Source organism: Xenopus laevis, chromosome 8L (genome assembly GCF_017654675.1).
Source record: "Xenopus laevis strain J_2021 chromosome 8L, Xenopus_laevis_v10.1, whole genome shotgun sequence".
Classification (NCBI taxonomy): domain Eukaryota; kingdom Metazoa; phylum Chordata; class Amphibia; order Anura; family Pipidae; genus Xenopus; species Xenopus laevis.
In genome coordinates, this window is record NC_054385.1 from 105,857,819 (window position 1) to 105,873,423 (window position 15,605).

The 15,605-nt window shown below is 39.4% G+C and overlaps 1 protein-coding gene across 3 annotated transcripts in view; it reads right to left on the minus strand.

The window, feature by feature from the left end:
* strn3.L (striatin 3 L homeolog) overlaps positions 1–15,598 on the minus strand; it is a 55,117-nt gene extending 39,519 nt beyond the window's left edge. For 2 of the 3 annotated variants that reach the window (XM_041572050.1, XM_041572049.1), the window contains exon 1: positions 15,109–15,330. In XM_041572050.1, the coding sequence (XP_041427984.1) occupies positions 15,109–15,330 (222 nt within the window). 3 annotated transcript variants of the gene reach the window in all.
* Positions 15,599–15,605: the final 7 nt, after the last annotated feature.

Sequence of the window (15,605 nt, forward strand, 5' to 3'; positions counted from 1 at the left end):
CTCCGGAGCAGACACAATGAAGAGAGAGGGAGGCTGAAATCGGCCAGTTAGAGCAACATCTGGCATGTCAAATGAACTCGAATGAAATCAAAACTCCAATGGAAAAAACTAGATTGTGCGAGTTAGAGTTGCGACATTAATAGTTTTTAGACAAAACAAATATCATGCAGGCTATTCACATCTTCAAATGGCTAGGGACCTCTGCCATGGACTTCTACATGACCTCGACAGGTTTTAGATGGTGTATTTTCGGATTCAAGCTATTTCCAGGGTCGGGGTATAATCAAATACAAAAATTGGGATTTTTTTTTTTTTTTTAAACATAACTTGTTTTTTTTAACATGAAAATAAGGATTGATCAAAAAAAATCAACTCAAAAACTTGAATTTTCATGGAAAACACAACTTGAACCTTAATAACCTCCTAAATGTCCACATTTTAATTTTGTCCAGACCTCCTTGCATCAATGATACATCATTCACTGATTCAATGCTGTATTTTATATATTGTATAGATGTATGGCATCCTTATAATGATTCCAGCCTTCAAGTTGTTCTTAGGAGCTTGCCATCTTTTAAAAGCTAGTGACACACTCAGGCTCAGTGTGCTCTGGGCAGCTGCTATTGGGTTGTCGCAAACTATAACAAAAGTGGATGCCACAAGGCTGATTCATTTCTGATGAGAATGCACTGGACTAAAATTAAACAAATTACCAATACATAGTACAGGTATGGGACCTGTTATCCAGAATGCTCGGGACCTGGGGTTTTCCGTATAATGGATCATTCCATAATTTGGATCTTCATACCGAAGCAGTTTATTGCCACAATAGTGCAAGCTATAACACTATATTTATTCTGTAGAATGCTTTACCATACCTGAGTAAACGGCTCTAGAAACTCCCTCTGTTTGTTTAGGATAGCAGCTACCATATTGGCTTGGTGTGACATCACTTCCTGCCTGAGTCTCTGCCTGCTCACTCATAGCTCAGGGCTCAGATTACAGCAGTGAGGGGAAAATGGAGGGGGAGAGAGGAGCAAACTGAGCATGCTCAAGCCCTAGCCCTGGAGGTTTAAGATGAAAACAGAAAGTCTGATACAGAAGCCCATGTGTACACAATAGAAGGAATGAAATGATGTGTATCTTTTGACAGAGGACTCAGAGCAGCATTACTTTGAGGGTTTACTGGTGTATTTATATAGACCTTTCTGATAAAGCTTACTTAATTTTAGCCTTTCCTTCTCCTTTAAGTCTACTAGAAAATTATGTAACATTTAAAACCAAATAAAATTATTTTACTTCCAATAAGGATTAATTATATCTTAATTTGGATCAACTAAAAAGGTACTGTTTTATTATTACTGAGAAAAAGGAAATAATTTTTCAAAATTTGAATTATTTGATTATAAGGGTGTCTATGGAAGACGACCTTTCTGGATAATGGGATTCCGGATAATGGATCCCATACCTGTCAAATATATTCGGTTCAGGATTCAGCCTTTTTCAGCAGGATTCAGATTTGGCCGAATCCCTCTGCCCGGCTGAATCGAATCCTAATTTGCATATGCAAATTAGTGGCGGTGAGGGAAATTGCATGACTTTTTGTCACAAAACAAGGAAGTAAAAAATGTTTTCCACTTCCCACTCCTAATTTACGTATGCAAATTAGGATTCGGTTCGGTATTCGCCTGAATCTTTTGTGAGGGTTTTAGGGGTCGGCCAAATCCAAAATAGTGGATTCGGTGCATCCCTAATACATATACATACGCAAAATTATAGTTTGTGAGTCAGCTCCTAAGCTTAAGAAACTGACAGTAGCCCAGAGCTGTGTATCCGCAGAAACGATGAGGATAACTTTTTGAGGTTAGTAAGGGGTAGCGTTTCTAGCCTACTACTTTGTTATTTTTGAATCATCCTTTAAAGAAGAAGCTAAAGACAGACTAGTACAGTGTCCTGTGACACATTACATAAAACCCCAGTACAGCTAGAAAAACAATCTTCACAATGACTCTACTCTGTGTGGGAGAGATTGAGGAAGATCAAGGAAGAAGGCAGCTTCCTCTACACCCACGTTTCTAAATGTAGTGCATTACACTATATACTACAGTGTGTATTGGGGGCAAAAGCAAACAACTTGGCTTACACAAAACTGGGGAAATTTAGGCCCAGTTACATTGCCTGGCCGTTGCCTATGAAGAAAGGGCTTGAATAATCAGTTTTTTCAGTGAAGGATTGCCTTGGCTACATGTAACATGATGGCAAGCTTATCAGATAGTGCTGTAGCAAGCAAAGAGCTTAGTGCACATTGTACTCTTGTAACAGGAGAGGAGCATTTCAGCACACAGCTGCATAAATATTTACTACTACTATCAGGTGCACATTGTGTTACCCATACGGGCACAGGAAGAGGGAATGCGTGGAGAGGAATGTCTAACAAAGGTTACACTAACCCCTCCATTCACTTATTATAGGGCTGTCCAGTTGGAGTGCAGTGTGTCTCTAAGAGATTTCATTTACCCCCACCCAAGCTCCTCAAGAGCTAAACCAATATCATATTATCTATCATATTGTAGTTTAGAAAATACTGGGCCCACTATATGTAAACCGTTGGACACCACTTATCTAGGTCTTCTTAGATTACAAATCCAATTTACTGCCTGGCTTGTATACATTGTGAAAAGCACAGGTATGTCTGTGGTGTTACTCAGGCTTACAATATCATTCTTCATGATGAGATCTACTTTAAAAGTAAGCATAGCCATGGGCTGGAGGTATGCTGCATACCTCCCAACTGTCCCTTTTTCGGAGGGACAGTCCCTCTTTTGACAGCTCAACCCGCAGTCCCTCATTTGTACTGGAAAGTCCCTCTTTTCTCTGCACTAAACAGCCAGAAAAAGAAACAAAGTTTCTCACTTAATTGGCTTTTAGCAGAGAGCCCAGAACAGCTACAGGTGCAAATTAGATACGGAGAAATATTTTCAAACTTCCATAACCTGCCAAATTTTGTAAAATGAACATGGTAATTAGGGGGTGTGGCCACAGAAAGGGGTGTGTTCAAAAAAATTGCTGCGCTACGTGCGGAAAAAAAATGTTTGTCCCTCTTTTTACTTCCAAAATGTTGGGAGGTATGATGCTGGGAAATGTCCTTTCTTATTGAAGATGTATGATGATGTATAATACACAAGACTTCATTTAGATAAACAACTGTGCACTGTACATTCTCTGTATTGCAATTTGCCCTAGGCTGCTTGGGCATCCAGTTTGCACCTCAACAACTCAGTTTGGAGCATTTTGAGCTACAGGGGCATATTCATTTAATTGGTATGCTAGCAAGCCCCTGGGCTATCACTGATTGTGCCCCTGACTGGCTCATGGATGACATGAAGCCAATCTCTCATGCAGGTCTATGTCTGGCTCAATTAGAAAAGCCCAGGGTCTAAACACCTTCAACAAACATTTTTATTCCTACAAGGGACTAATTTTGCAGAAATATGTAAAGCTCATACTTATTTTCTTCAACTAAAATCAAATGAGTGATAATCTGCTTCTGGAAAGGACTAGAACTAACGAGTGTCATATGTAAAAGGGATATTGACATGTTAACGGACAATGAAATTGAAAATCCCTGATTGCTTACAATTGCTGACCTTATTCCCCAGGACAGTGCTGAAAAATTCACCAGTATGGGCAGCAGCATATTTGGCCACTTCCCAAATGCCTTTCTGCCACCCTGGATTGAACATGGGTATTGTCCCCAGACAGTTATGCTGCACACGCAGGCAGTCTTGGACAGCCGAAAGTGCAATCAAATGGTTGGACCACTGCCCGGTCAGGTTTACTTAATAAAGCTTAAAGCGGTAGGATTAATGTGTTACGTGCCATAAGCACCAAAAACAAATGGGTTTAGTATGTACATTTCATAGAAGTAAGCTAATATGTAGTTAACCATGCAGCTCAGCCATGATAGTCTGTTTTCCAGTCAAGGTATTGACCAAGCATTGTTTGGCATGTTGAAATATTAATTTGATATTTAATAGCATGTTACTTAGTTGCCAACTGTTGGTATTGGACTAGAAAATTAAAGGGGAACTATCGCAAAAATGAAAATGTAATATAAGCTTCAGCATACTGGCCAAACCAAATCTGAATTTGCATATGCAAATTTTATTACAAATCTTTTTATTTTGGCGTTTCTAAATATATCAACGACATACAGCAACATATGCATAGGTGTAAATAAGGTGCGAATGGTAAATTCAAAGACAAATTTGAATTTAAAAGCACCAACTGGAATGTAAATTTAAATGTGAGATTTCTCACACCTCAACCATGGAAACAAATTCAAATATTCACCAGCTAAAACCTGCCGAGTTCATTCACAAGTCAATGGTTAGTTGAACCATTTGAATATGTGTTAATCAGCTACCTGACAGTTGAGTTTTTTTCAGAGGAAAACTTGATTCGAACTAGATTTGAATTTTTGGGCCAGGACTACTAAATCAAATATTAGACGTTAGAGTTTTTTCATAAATAACTCATATTCGAGTTGTACATTCAAATTTATTAGAGTAAAAAGAAAATTCCCAATTCGAACTTTGATAAATAACCCCCTAAGACTATCCTGTTTCACAGAGAAGAACAAGGCCTGGTATGTAGCCTACCCTCAGCGAGGACATGCATGCAATGCAATAGGCAAAACTTGCACAAATGGGCCCCTTGACTGACCTCCACATAAAGTTCACTTTCTCATAATGATGATCAGAAGCCAGAACAGACGTGCATATCTCTGAAATATCAGACAAAAACTAAGATTATGGGAATAAATTTACAACTAGGGATGGGCAAATTTTTTCCCATTGTTTAGCTGTGGAAATGAGGCACAAAGACTCGTATAGGGCGTCGTGCGTCAGAAAAAATATCTCCGCACGACAAAAAAATTGATGACCATAGACTTTAATGGGCGTCAGCGACGAATTTCTGGTGAAACGAAATGGGCAAATTCACCCAAGCCTACTTACAACATTTACCCTGCTCGGATATAGGATCCATCATACAGAAAACCGTTATCCAGATTGTTTCGAATTACAAGAAGGACATTTCCCATAGACTATTTAAAATGTTGAATTATTTGATTAAAAATGTTTTTCCCTTTTCTCTCAAATAACAAAACATTACCTTATACTTGATCCAAGTAAAATATTAATCCTTAATGGTGGGAAAACAATCCTATTGGGTTTATTTAACATTTAAATAATTTTTTAGTAGACTTAAAGTGGTGGTTCACCGTTAAGTTCACTTTTAGTATGTCATAAAGCAACTTTTCATTTGGTCTTCATTATTTATTTTGTATAGTTTTTTTTACTAATTTCCCATTTTCTCCTGACTCTTTCCAGGTTTCAAATGGGAGTCCCTGACCCCATCTAAAAACAAATGTTCTGTAAGGCAACACATTTATTGTTATTGATATTTTTATTTCTCTTCTTTATATTCAGGACCTTTCCTATTCATATTCCAGTCTCTTATTCAAATCAGTGCATTGTTGCTAGGGGAATTTGGACCCTAGCAAACAGATTTCAGAACTTGCAAACTGCAATTGGTTTTCATATTTTATCGTTTGTGGTTTTTGAGTTATTTAGCCTTTTAATCAGCAGCTCTCCAGTTTGCAAGTTTAGCAATCTGGTTGTTAGGGTCCAAATGACTAATAACCATGCATTGCTTTGAATAAGAGACATGAATGATTCGGATCCTAGCAACCAGATTGTAGAAAATGCAAAATGGGTAGCTGCTGAATAAAAAGCTAAATAACTAAAAATCCACAAATAATAAAATATGAAAACCAATTGCAAATTGTCTCAGAATATCACTCTCTACATCATACTAAAAGTTAATTTAAAGGTGAACAACCCCTTTAAGGTATGGAGATCCAAACTACGGAAAGACTCCTTATCTGGAAAAGTCCAGGTCGCAAGCATTCTGGATATCAGGTCCCATACAATGTACCATATAAAAGCATTGTAGAACAGTAAAGACAAAATATATAATATGTATACAATGTTTTGTCTGCCATTCCTTTCTCCTTATATACCACATTTGCTATCTGGGTTTATAAGTTATTCCTTTTCAGCAAACTTGTATATGCATGTTTAACCTTGGCTGCGGCATTCTTCATACAATCACATGGAACTGCTGACATGTGGATCATGAATAGATTAAGCTGTTGCTTTTGCTGTTTATCATTAACAGTTCATGCTTTAAAGCGTCTGTTCAACTTTACATTAACTTTTAGTATGATGTAGAGACAATTTGCAAGTTTTCATTATTTGTGATTTTTGAATTATTTAGCTCTCCAGTTTGCAATTTCAGCAACCTAGTTGCTCGGGTCCAAATTACCCTAGTAACCATGCACTGCTTTGAATAAGAGACATGAATATGAATAAGAGAAGACCCAAATAGAAATAGGAGTAACAACAAATTTACAGTCTTGCAGAGCATTTGTTTTTTCGATGGGATCAGTGACCCCGATTTAAAAGCTGGGATGAGAAGAAAAAGGCAAATAATTACAAAAACTATAAAAAAAATAAATAAAGTAGACCAATTAAAAAATTGCTTCGAATTGGTCACTCTATAACATACTGAAAGGTGAACCACCACATTTTGTATGTTTTGGCTAATTCTAAGCAACATTTAAATTGACTTTTTTTTCTTTTAATAGTTTTTGAATGATTTGCCTTCTTCTGACTCTTTCCAGCTTTAAAATGGGGGTCACTGACCCCATCTAAAAAACAAATGCTCATGTATCGTTACTGCTACTTGTTAGAACTCATCTTTCTATTTAGGCCTCTCCTATTCATATTGCAGTCTATTTTTCAAATCAATGTATTCTTGCCAGGTTAATTTAAACCCTAGCAACCAGATTGGTGAACTTGAGAGCTGCTGAATAAAAAGCTAAATAAGTCAAAAACCACAAATAATAAAAAAAATGACAACCAATTGCAAATGGTCTCAGAATGTCACTCGCTACATCATACTAAGTACTTTTAAAGATGAATAACCCCTTTAATACCTTGGCAAAAAATAGATATTTTACCAGGGCTCACAGTAAAGAATGGGTAGCCATCAGCTACTGTAACTGAACGGGCTTCTTAATGAAGCTTGTTTTAGAAACAGGCCCCTCAGACAGATCCCAGTGTGAGTGAGAAAACCATGCAAAAAAAAAAAAAAAAAAAAAAAAGTGTAATGGAGGTGGGGCACGATGTAGTGGACCACCTATGAGATTTTTTTTTTTACCCTAGGCCCACCAATGTCTCTGACTTGCTGCACAGCATGTTTTAATGCCACCGAATGCAGTTGTCCTTTAAAGTATATTCAGCCTTTGCTTGTGTACATAGAGTTTCTGTAAATTCTCACAAGTATAGTTGTCCTATGACAGCTGTGTTCCTCCACTCAATCTCCATTCATGTAATGTCATGTCAGCAACCTTGCCACCCAGCTGCTGCCTTCCTCACTGCCATATTCCCATAACTGCCACCTACACCAGCTCCAGCCTGCTTGGCTTATGAGTGAGCAAGACAACTGCCACGAGGAAGGCCCACTGTACGGGCGGGGAAGCTCAGGTCTCATAGAGATACTACATTTGAAAGCAAGTACTAGAGATTCATCATCACTGGTTTGGGATTGGTAAAAAAATCAATTAACTCTCAACCACATGCGAATTCCCTTTTCTGTCAACCTGTTAAAGGGGTGGTTCACCTTTAAGGTAACTTTTAATATATTATAGAATAGCTATTTGCAACTTTCAATTGGTCTTCATTTTTTTTATTTGTAAAAAAAACATTTCAAACCTGAACACATATAATACATAAACGAAGTGATATAGTATTAGAATGTGTGAGAGCAGCAAACACTGGGAGCACTTGGCATTTCTGCTTTCATTGCTAAATGGCACAGATTAAAATGTGGATGAACTTTAATAAACTAAAAACAAAGTATTTATTGCTTTATCCAGGGCATACGGGTGGTGATTCATTTTCCAAACAGTGTTTATGCCAGTGTGGTGAGGACACCTAAACACAATGTATTTTTTTAATGTGTAACTATTGCAACAGGTTCTCTGTAACAAGATCTAGTTGTCTCTCCTTACAGGTTGTAATCGTATTTGTTTCCAAACAATAACAAGTCGCAGTCTCAGTATATTTGTAACATACTCCAGTTCTTTGGTGAAACACTGATCTTGCTTCAGAAAAAAGGCTTTCCCCTTTCCCCCCGATTACATTAAAGCAGGGATCCCCCAACCTTTTGAAAACATGAGCAACATTCAGAAGTAAAAGGAGTTGGGGAGCAACACAAGCATGGAAATTGTTCTTGGGGTGCCAAATAAGTGCTGTGATTGGCCATTTGGTAGCCCATATGTGGACTGGCAGCCTTCATTGAGACTGTTTGGCAGTGCACCTGGTATTTATACAACCAAAACTTGCCTCCAAGCCTGGAATTCAAAAATAAGCTCCTGCTTTGAGGCCACTGGGAGCAACATCCAACGGGTTGGGGAGCAACATGTTGCTCATGAGCTACTGGTTGGGGATCACGGCATTAAATAAATGGCACAGTTATAAAGGCTGTTCGCCTTCCAAAAACATTTTTCACAAGAAAGTCTTTTTTCTATTACTTTCCATGCTTTATTTTTGACAGGTTTTCCACAATAGAAGTTTAAAGTTCAATGTTCCGGTCTCTGGTGTTTGTCTGTCAGCTCAGTAATTCAGATGCAGATTCTGCAATTTGCTATATTAGTGGATACATTTCTCAGCTGTATATGTTAGGAATATTAGCAATGATTGTATCAATTCTAACTGCTGCCTCTAAAGGGGTGGTTCACCTTCAAGTTTACTTTTAACATGTTATAGAATGGTCAATGTTAAACAACTTTTCAATTGGTCTTCATTATTCATTTTTTATACTTTTTTAATTAATGGTCTTCTTCTTCTTCTGACTCTTTCCAGCTTTCAAATGGGGGTTACTGACCCCATTTAAAGGAGAACTCCGCCTTCCAGACCAAAATTTGAAAAAGAGGCCCACAGAAACCCCTAATATACCCATCAAAGTTTCTTCAAAAAGTATGAATAAATTCCATTTTCTATTCTGAAATCCAGCTGTTTAACAGTTCTTCTCTTTTTGCATCCTTTGAAATCCTGGCAGGGAAGGAGGGACTAAACACTGATGTTACAAATTGTGACAACTTCTCCACAGCTTACAGACAGCATGCAGGAACTACATAAACCACAATGCATTGCACTGTGATGTTCCTTTCCTTATTGAAATCACATGTGCTGGGAATTGTGGGGTTTGGACAGATGTCTGTTGATACAAAGTAACAGTAGTCAGCCAGCTCAGCAAAGTAGTCAGACAGATCAGAAGGAGAGCAGGGGGCTAGGCTTAGGGAACGGTCAGAAAATCATGACAAGTCTGCATATTATTTAAATGATGTATATTGCAAAGTTGCTTGAAGTTTACTTTTCAAAAAGCTCAAGTTATGTTTTTGTGGAGTTCCCCTTTAAAGAACAAATGCTATGTAAGGCAACAAATATATTATTATTGCTACTTTTTATTATTCATCTTTCTATTCAGGCCTCTCCTATTCATATTCCAGTCTTTCATTTAACAAATGCATAGTTGCTAGCGTAAATGTGCAACCAAAAAGCTAAAATTGCAAACTGGAGATCTGCTGAATAAAAAGCTAAATAACTCAAAAGCCACAAATAATAAAAAAATTAAAACCTACTGCAAATTGTCTCAGGATATAACTCGCAACATCATACTAAAAGCTAACCACCCATTTAATGAAACTCTGGGATTCTGCTCACCAGGGCCAAAGATAAGGAATGTATCAACTAATATATCCATCTAAAACAGTTTAGAGTTGGCGACTGACCTCCCAGAGCTGCTTCAAAAAGACAAAAGAAGGTGAAAACTGCAATATTAGAAAAACAGTCACAAATAGAAGGTAAATAAAAAAAGTATATTTCCGGTGAACTATCTGAAAACAACTGAACTGGAAAAAAGTATTGGAAGGTAAACAACCCCTTTAAGTAATGCCCATGTTGGCAGTGAATTGGGAAGATTCTGACTATGCAGATGCTGCTTTGGGAATGGAGGCCAGTTCCTACCATAGACAGTGAATTTACATAGTAGCTTATAGCAGGGCAGAGGTATTTTAACTGCTGCAGTTCTGCCAGGGAGGTATACAAATATATTCCTGGCACCTTAGAAATGAAGCAGTGTAGAGAATGCCGGCCATGATGATTCCAACGCTGCAGGAATGTTCAGAAACAAAACAAGCTGCCTGTCCCGGCTATAGGAACTGGCCCAGAGCACAGTCATAGCTTTTACCATTCCAAACATATGAATAGGATTTTGTAATGGTATCTGCCACCAAGGGGATTTGCGTTTGTCAAGAAACAACAGTTCTTTTACTGGGACAGCAACTGCAGCTTCTGCAATGGAAACCTATACGCAGCGTAAACGGCAAAAATAAAACATTTCTAAGAATGTGCAGTCATGGAAAGCAATATAAAGAAAGCTATTTGAGTGTGTGTGTGTGTGTAAATAAAACCCCCCTTTGTCTGGATTTTATCACAGCATTAAAATTTTGTAAACTGAAGAAATGTATAAAATACATAAAGGTGGTAGAAATATAAAGAGAAGGTTGACAGCAGACCTACAAATTTCATTGCCTACACTTAAAGGGGTTGTGCATCTTCCAACACTTTTTTAGTTCAGTTGGTTTCAGATATAGAAATAAAGACTTTTTCCAGTGACTTTCTAATTTCTATGTGTGACCTTTTATCTAATATTGATGGGTAAAGTGTCCTTTTTCACATTCTAAAGTAGTTCTGGGGAGGGGGGTCACCGACCCTGTAAACTGTTCTAAATTGATACATTTTGTTGATACATTTCTTATCTTTGGCTCTCCTGAGCAGAATCCCCGAGTTTCATTATAAGCAGCTGTTAGAATTGATACAATAGTTGCTAATACTCCAGAGATGCTACTTTAAAAAAAAAACTCAATGTTTCAAAATTGTAACAGTTCAGAATCTGCACCTGAATTACTGAACACCAGAGACAGGAACATTCAACTATAAACTTAGATTTTGGAAAAATGGTAAAAGATAAAAAATGGAAAGTAATTGAAAAAAGTCTATTTCTGGTGAACAGTCTGAAAACAATTGAAGTGAAAAAAGTGTTTGGAAGGTGAGCCTTTAAGACAAGGCTTTACTAAGAACTTAAGTCTCCTGGATATTTGTGTATCCAAAGTGATCTAATTTAGACATGGAAGGTGATCCAGTTTGTTAGCGAGCGCTGAAGCCTGAGCCGCTAAGCAAGGTGATCTCACTTGGTGATGTTACAATTATTTTCAGGAGATGACACTTCCTAAGGCCTTGTTTTTCTGCAATGTGATATCCAGTAAATAGCATGACAAGCCTTAAGTGTAGTCACTCAAGAGAAGTATTAACTCCTTTGCAGCCAATGAGTGGAAAGTCGGAAAGATCCACCAGCGACTGTAGATTCAAAACACTTACACCAAAAATGTGTTGCTATGGGGGAAAAGCACTAGTGCATACAACCACTGATTAGCCCTAAGTTAAATGGTGACTGGATGCCACAGGTTACAGAACTAACCCAAATGTTTGTGATAAAGAGAACACTTGTCAACTGTAACCCAAGAGATTTGTAAATATATTGAAACTTTGTGTGTTTTCACTATGCATTTCTCAATAACCCTCTGCATTTTTTCAAATGACCATTGAGGAACTGAAAGACAAGAGGACTAGTAAGCGTAGAGAAGCTTTATAGCATAATTCAAACAGGCCGACAGGACAAACTTTTTAGACCTTCTTTACTAACGGAGCTAAATGTAGGGAAAGAACTGGTGAATAGAAAGGTTTTGTACAAGTTCAGCAGTCAGAAGCCTCCTGGGCTCCCAGCAGCTGTTGTGTCTTCTCTCTATTGTGACTGCCTGGATAATATTATAGCTTCAGTGTTACATACTGGTGCTCATTTCCAGCATATAACTACAGTGGAACCTCGATTTTAAATACCCTGATTTTAAGTTTTCCCACATTTAAAATGTTTTTGTGGTCCCACCAAATTATAATGCATTTCAATGGGTGCATTTCCTTGATTTTAAGTGTTTTCCTGGATTTTGCATCAACATTTTATCCTGATGTACCCAAAAACAGTTTTTTCCCCCTCTATGAATATTATTTGTGAAATAAAGAGGTTTAAAATACTAACCAAGGGTATATTTTGCCATGGTTCTGCCTGTATGTAAATGGTCAATTCCAATTAGTCTGCCCCTTATACAGTCCTGCACCAATCACTTATTGCTTTAGGTTGTGTATGTGAGAGGCTTGGTAAATGTCCCCCATTGTGTAACATTAACGCTGCAATGCTTAACCATTATTATCAACACAGAAAATATTTTATCTCAAAGTAAAACAAAGTAAAATATATATATTTTCAGTATTTGAAAAAAAGTTACTTTAACACATTTCCCTGATTTTACATTTTCCTGAATTTTATATAATTTCTTGGTAAAAAAGGGGGTTCTACTGTATCCTCCTGTTGAAGATTTACACTTTATTGCCAAATGGGAAGAACAATTGTGGTTTCTTGTCGGAGTATCATGGAAGTTTAGATACAAAGTTACTAGAAATGTGATTTGGCAGCATTGTGGAAGCCAAGGCTAGAATTGCTAAAGGCTTGATCAGAAGTGGCCACCTTTTGCTAAAGTATCTTTGTAACATCCAAAAGAACACAAAGGATAGCAACATTCTGGAACACAAAGTCATGCAAACTGGGGAGATGCTGGGCAGAACACAATTGCTCAAAATTAAGGAAACAAACCAGAACATTCGAGCATTGTGGCCAGGACATATATTACGTGTACATGGCAGCTTGCAGTTCTAAATCATTGGACATTGTTTCATTCCATGCTCTTACATATTCAGAATTCTAGATTCATAAAAATTCTTCTAAGCTTTGTGCCAGTTTGTCACACACTCAGGCTAAATGAGGAGTCTGTCCACTTTCACAGTGTTATTTTTCTTGGGAAGTTGAAGATCGAACAAACACTATTTTTGATGTATATACCATCAGAAAGTTAGTAACACCTAAGCGAATGTCCCAGCTCTGGCAATTATTCACACACATGAACGGTTAGCTAAAATAATAAAAGCAACATCTCCAGTCCCCACCAATCAATGCCATTATATTTGCAAGTGGCACAGAAAAAAGTGCTCAAACGTGATCTTTACAATCACACACTCCTTCCCGAGATTAGAAACTAAAATATGAATAGAATTTGTATTCACAGCATATTTATTGAAACAAAGTCAACCTAGCTAATCCATGAACGTAACTCTTATCAAAAAATCATCTCAAAACAGTCGGTGCAGAAACAGTCTTCACAAACTAGTAGGGCAATTCAGATTGTACAAATTGTTCAAGTTTGACACACAAATTGCTCGATTTTTTAGAGCCGTCGCCTGAAAACCCCAACTTTTTAAGATTATCGTACAAAAACCAGAGCAGATCACGATGTCATTGACTTCTACATGATCTCGACAGGTTTTATATGGAGTATTTTCGGATTTGGATTTTTATCAGCTTTGGGGTATAATAAATACCTAAAAATGATTTTCCTCTAAAGAATTTGTATTGTCCCCTTTTAAAACTCGACCAGACAAAATTAAGACATGTGGCCAGAATGGATAGAATGAAATCAATTTATGATAATGTGGGGATAAAAGTCAAAGTTGTACTTTAAATCAAAGGACAGGCAATGGCTATTTTTAGCACCGGTGAAATACTTGTATGAAGGGAATAAGGTTGCACCTTAGATCAGGGCTGACCTGTGCAACAAATGAACTTCTTTATAAATGTAAAGTACTTATGTGTACCAATCTGTCTATAGCATCATTCAAAGACCAGGGGTGTTTTTGTTTCTGGCTGCCAACTGCCTGCTGACATTAGGGTTGGGGCAGACTCCTCTTCTGCGGGGCGACGATCTCCCCGAACTGCCTTCCGTCTGCTTGAATGAAGAATCGCCTGTGCTAATACACTCACTTCGCTTCAATTTCCGAAGTCGCTTGAAGTTTCCTTGTGAGGCAACTTTGGAAATTGAATCGCCGCGAGTGTATTAGAGCAGCCGATTCTTCATTCAAGCAGACGGAAGGCAGTTTGTGGAGATTGTCGCCCCGCAGAAGAGGCGATTAGTCGCTTGGTGACTAAATCTCCCCGAATCTGCCCGTTTGCCGGAACCCTAAGGCAATGCTCACTGACTGTCAATACTCTGGTATAGCCCAACAGAGCTGACACTAATCTCCAGTCACCCTGCCAATAGCAATAGGCAATCATTGGGCAGCTGAAATGAGGCAAGTGAATGTCTGCGGACAGGATGAATAGGAGCTGGGCCTGGGAATGACAGGAGTGACAGGCCACTATGTGACTTGGCCCCAGGCCTGAGCCTTTACAGTTCAGTTACCTGACTGTGTCACGAGTTAGTGTGGGTGCTAATGAGCAGAATATCCACCCCAATATTGATAGAAAGGTTGCAGGGCAGTGCAGGAAGCTTAGGGTGTCGATATGGAGGTCAGGGAGGAGACCGTATGAAGTACAAGTCCCAGCAAGCCTGGATATGGCTGAGCAGCTCAGTGGTGCAATATAGAGGCAGCCAGAGGGCAGCACATTGTGTATCGAGACAACTGACACACACTTCCTATTCCCTCCCGTGAGATAATGAAGGAACAAGAGCAAATGCCCTCTCTGCCCTGCCCTACAAGCGGCCCTGACAAGATGGCGACGTGCAAGTGACCAGACAAGGCCCAGCTTCCTGTCCCCGCACATTCCCCCCGGGCACTTCCACCTGTGTCAGACCCGACTCCCTGCAACTCCCTAACTGCTTAAGTCCGGCCGGGGGAAGAGAGAGTTGTAGTTGAAGTGAGAGAAGTGCAGTGAGTGAGACTGAGAGGGCTGGATTAGGTGCGAGTCTGTAGGGGGCGCCGCTGTTGTATCCCGGGGGTCCCCCGTCCCCTATTGTTCCCCCCGACCCCTTACCTGTAGCTCGGCCTTCTCCACCTCCCAGTGCGCTCTCTCCATTTCGAAACGGGCCCACTCGTGCTGGATGTAGTGCAGGATCCCCGGGATAGTGTACTGAGGGGGGCGGCTGGTCAGATCACAGGCAGACTCACACGGGGCTCCCTGGGACTGGGCCGGACCCACGGCCTGCTGCAACCGCGGAGAGGCGGCCATTCCTCCAGCCGCCGGAAGATCCTCCATCCTGCCCAATAACCCTCACTACTGCTGCGGTACAAGACACGCGCCCCGGTCGTACGCAGAGAAAGTCTCCCCGGTGAGAAGCCGTCAGCAAGGAGATCCAGCGGCCGGTAACTATCGGCCCCCCAGAGGGGAGCCCGCCGCTGCCGCCGTCCCTTCTATAAAATGAGCAGAAGCGGAGTCCTGGTACTCGCCATTTTTTATTTCTAACTTCCCTCCGGGGTCCGGTAAGCTCCGCGGGGCACTCTGGGAAACACCGGCCTCACACACCGCCTCCC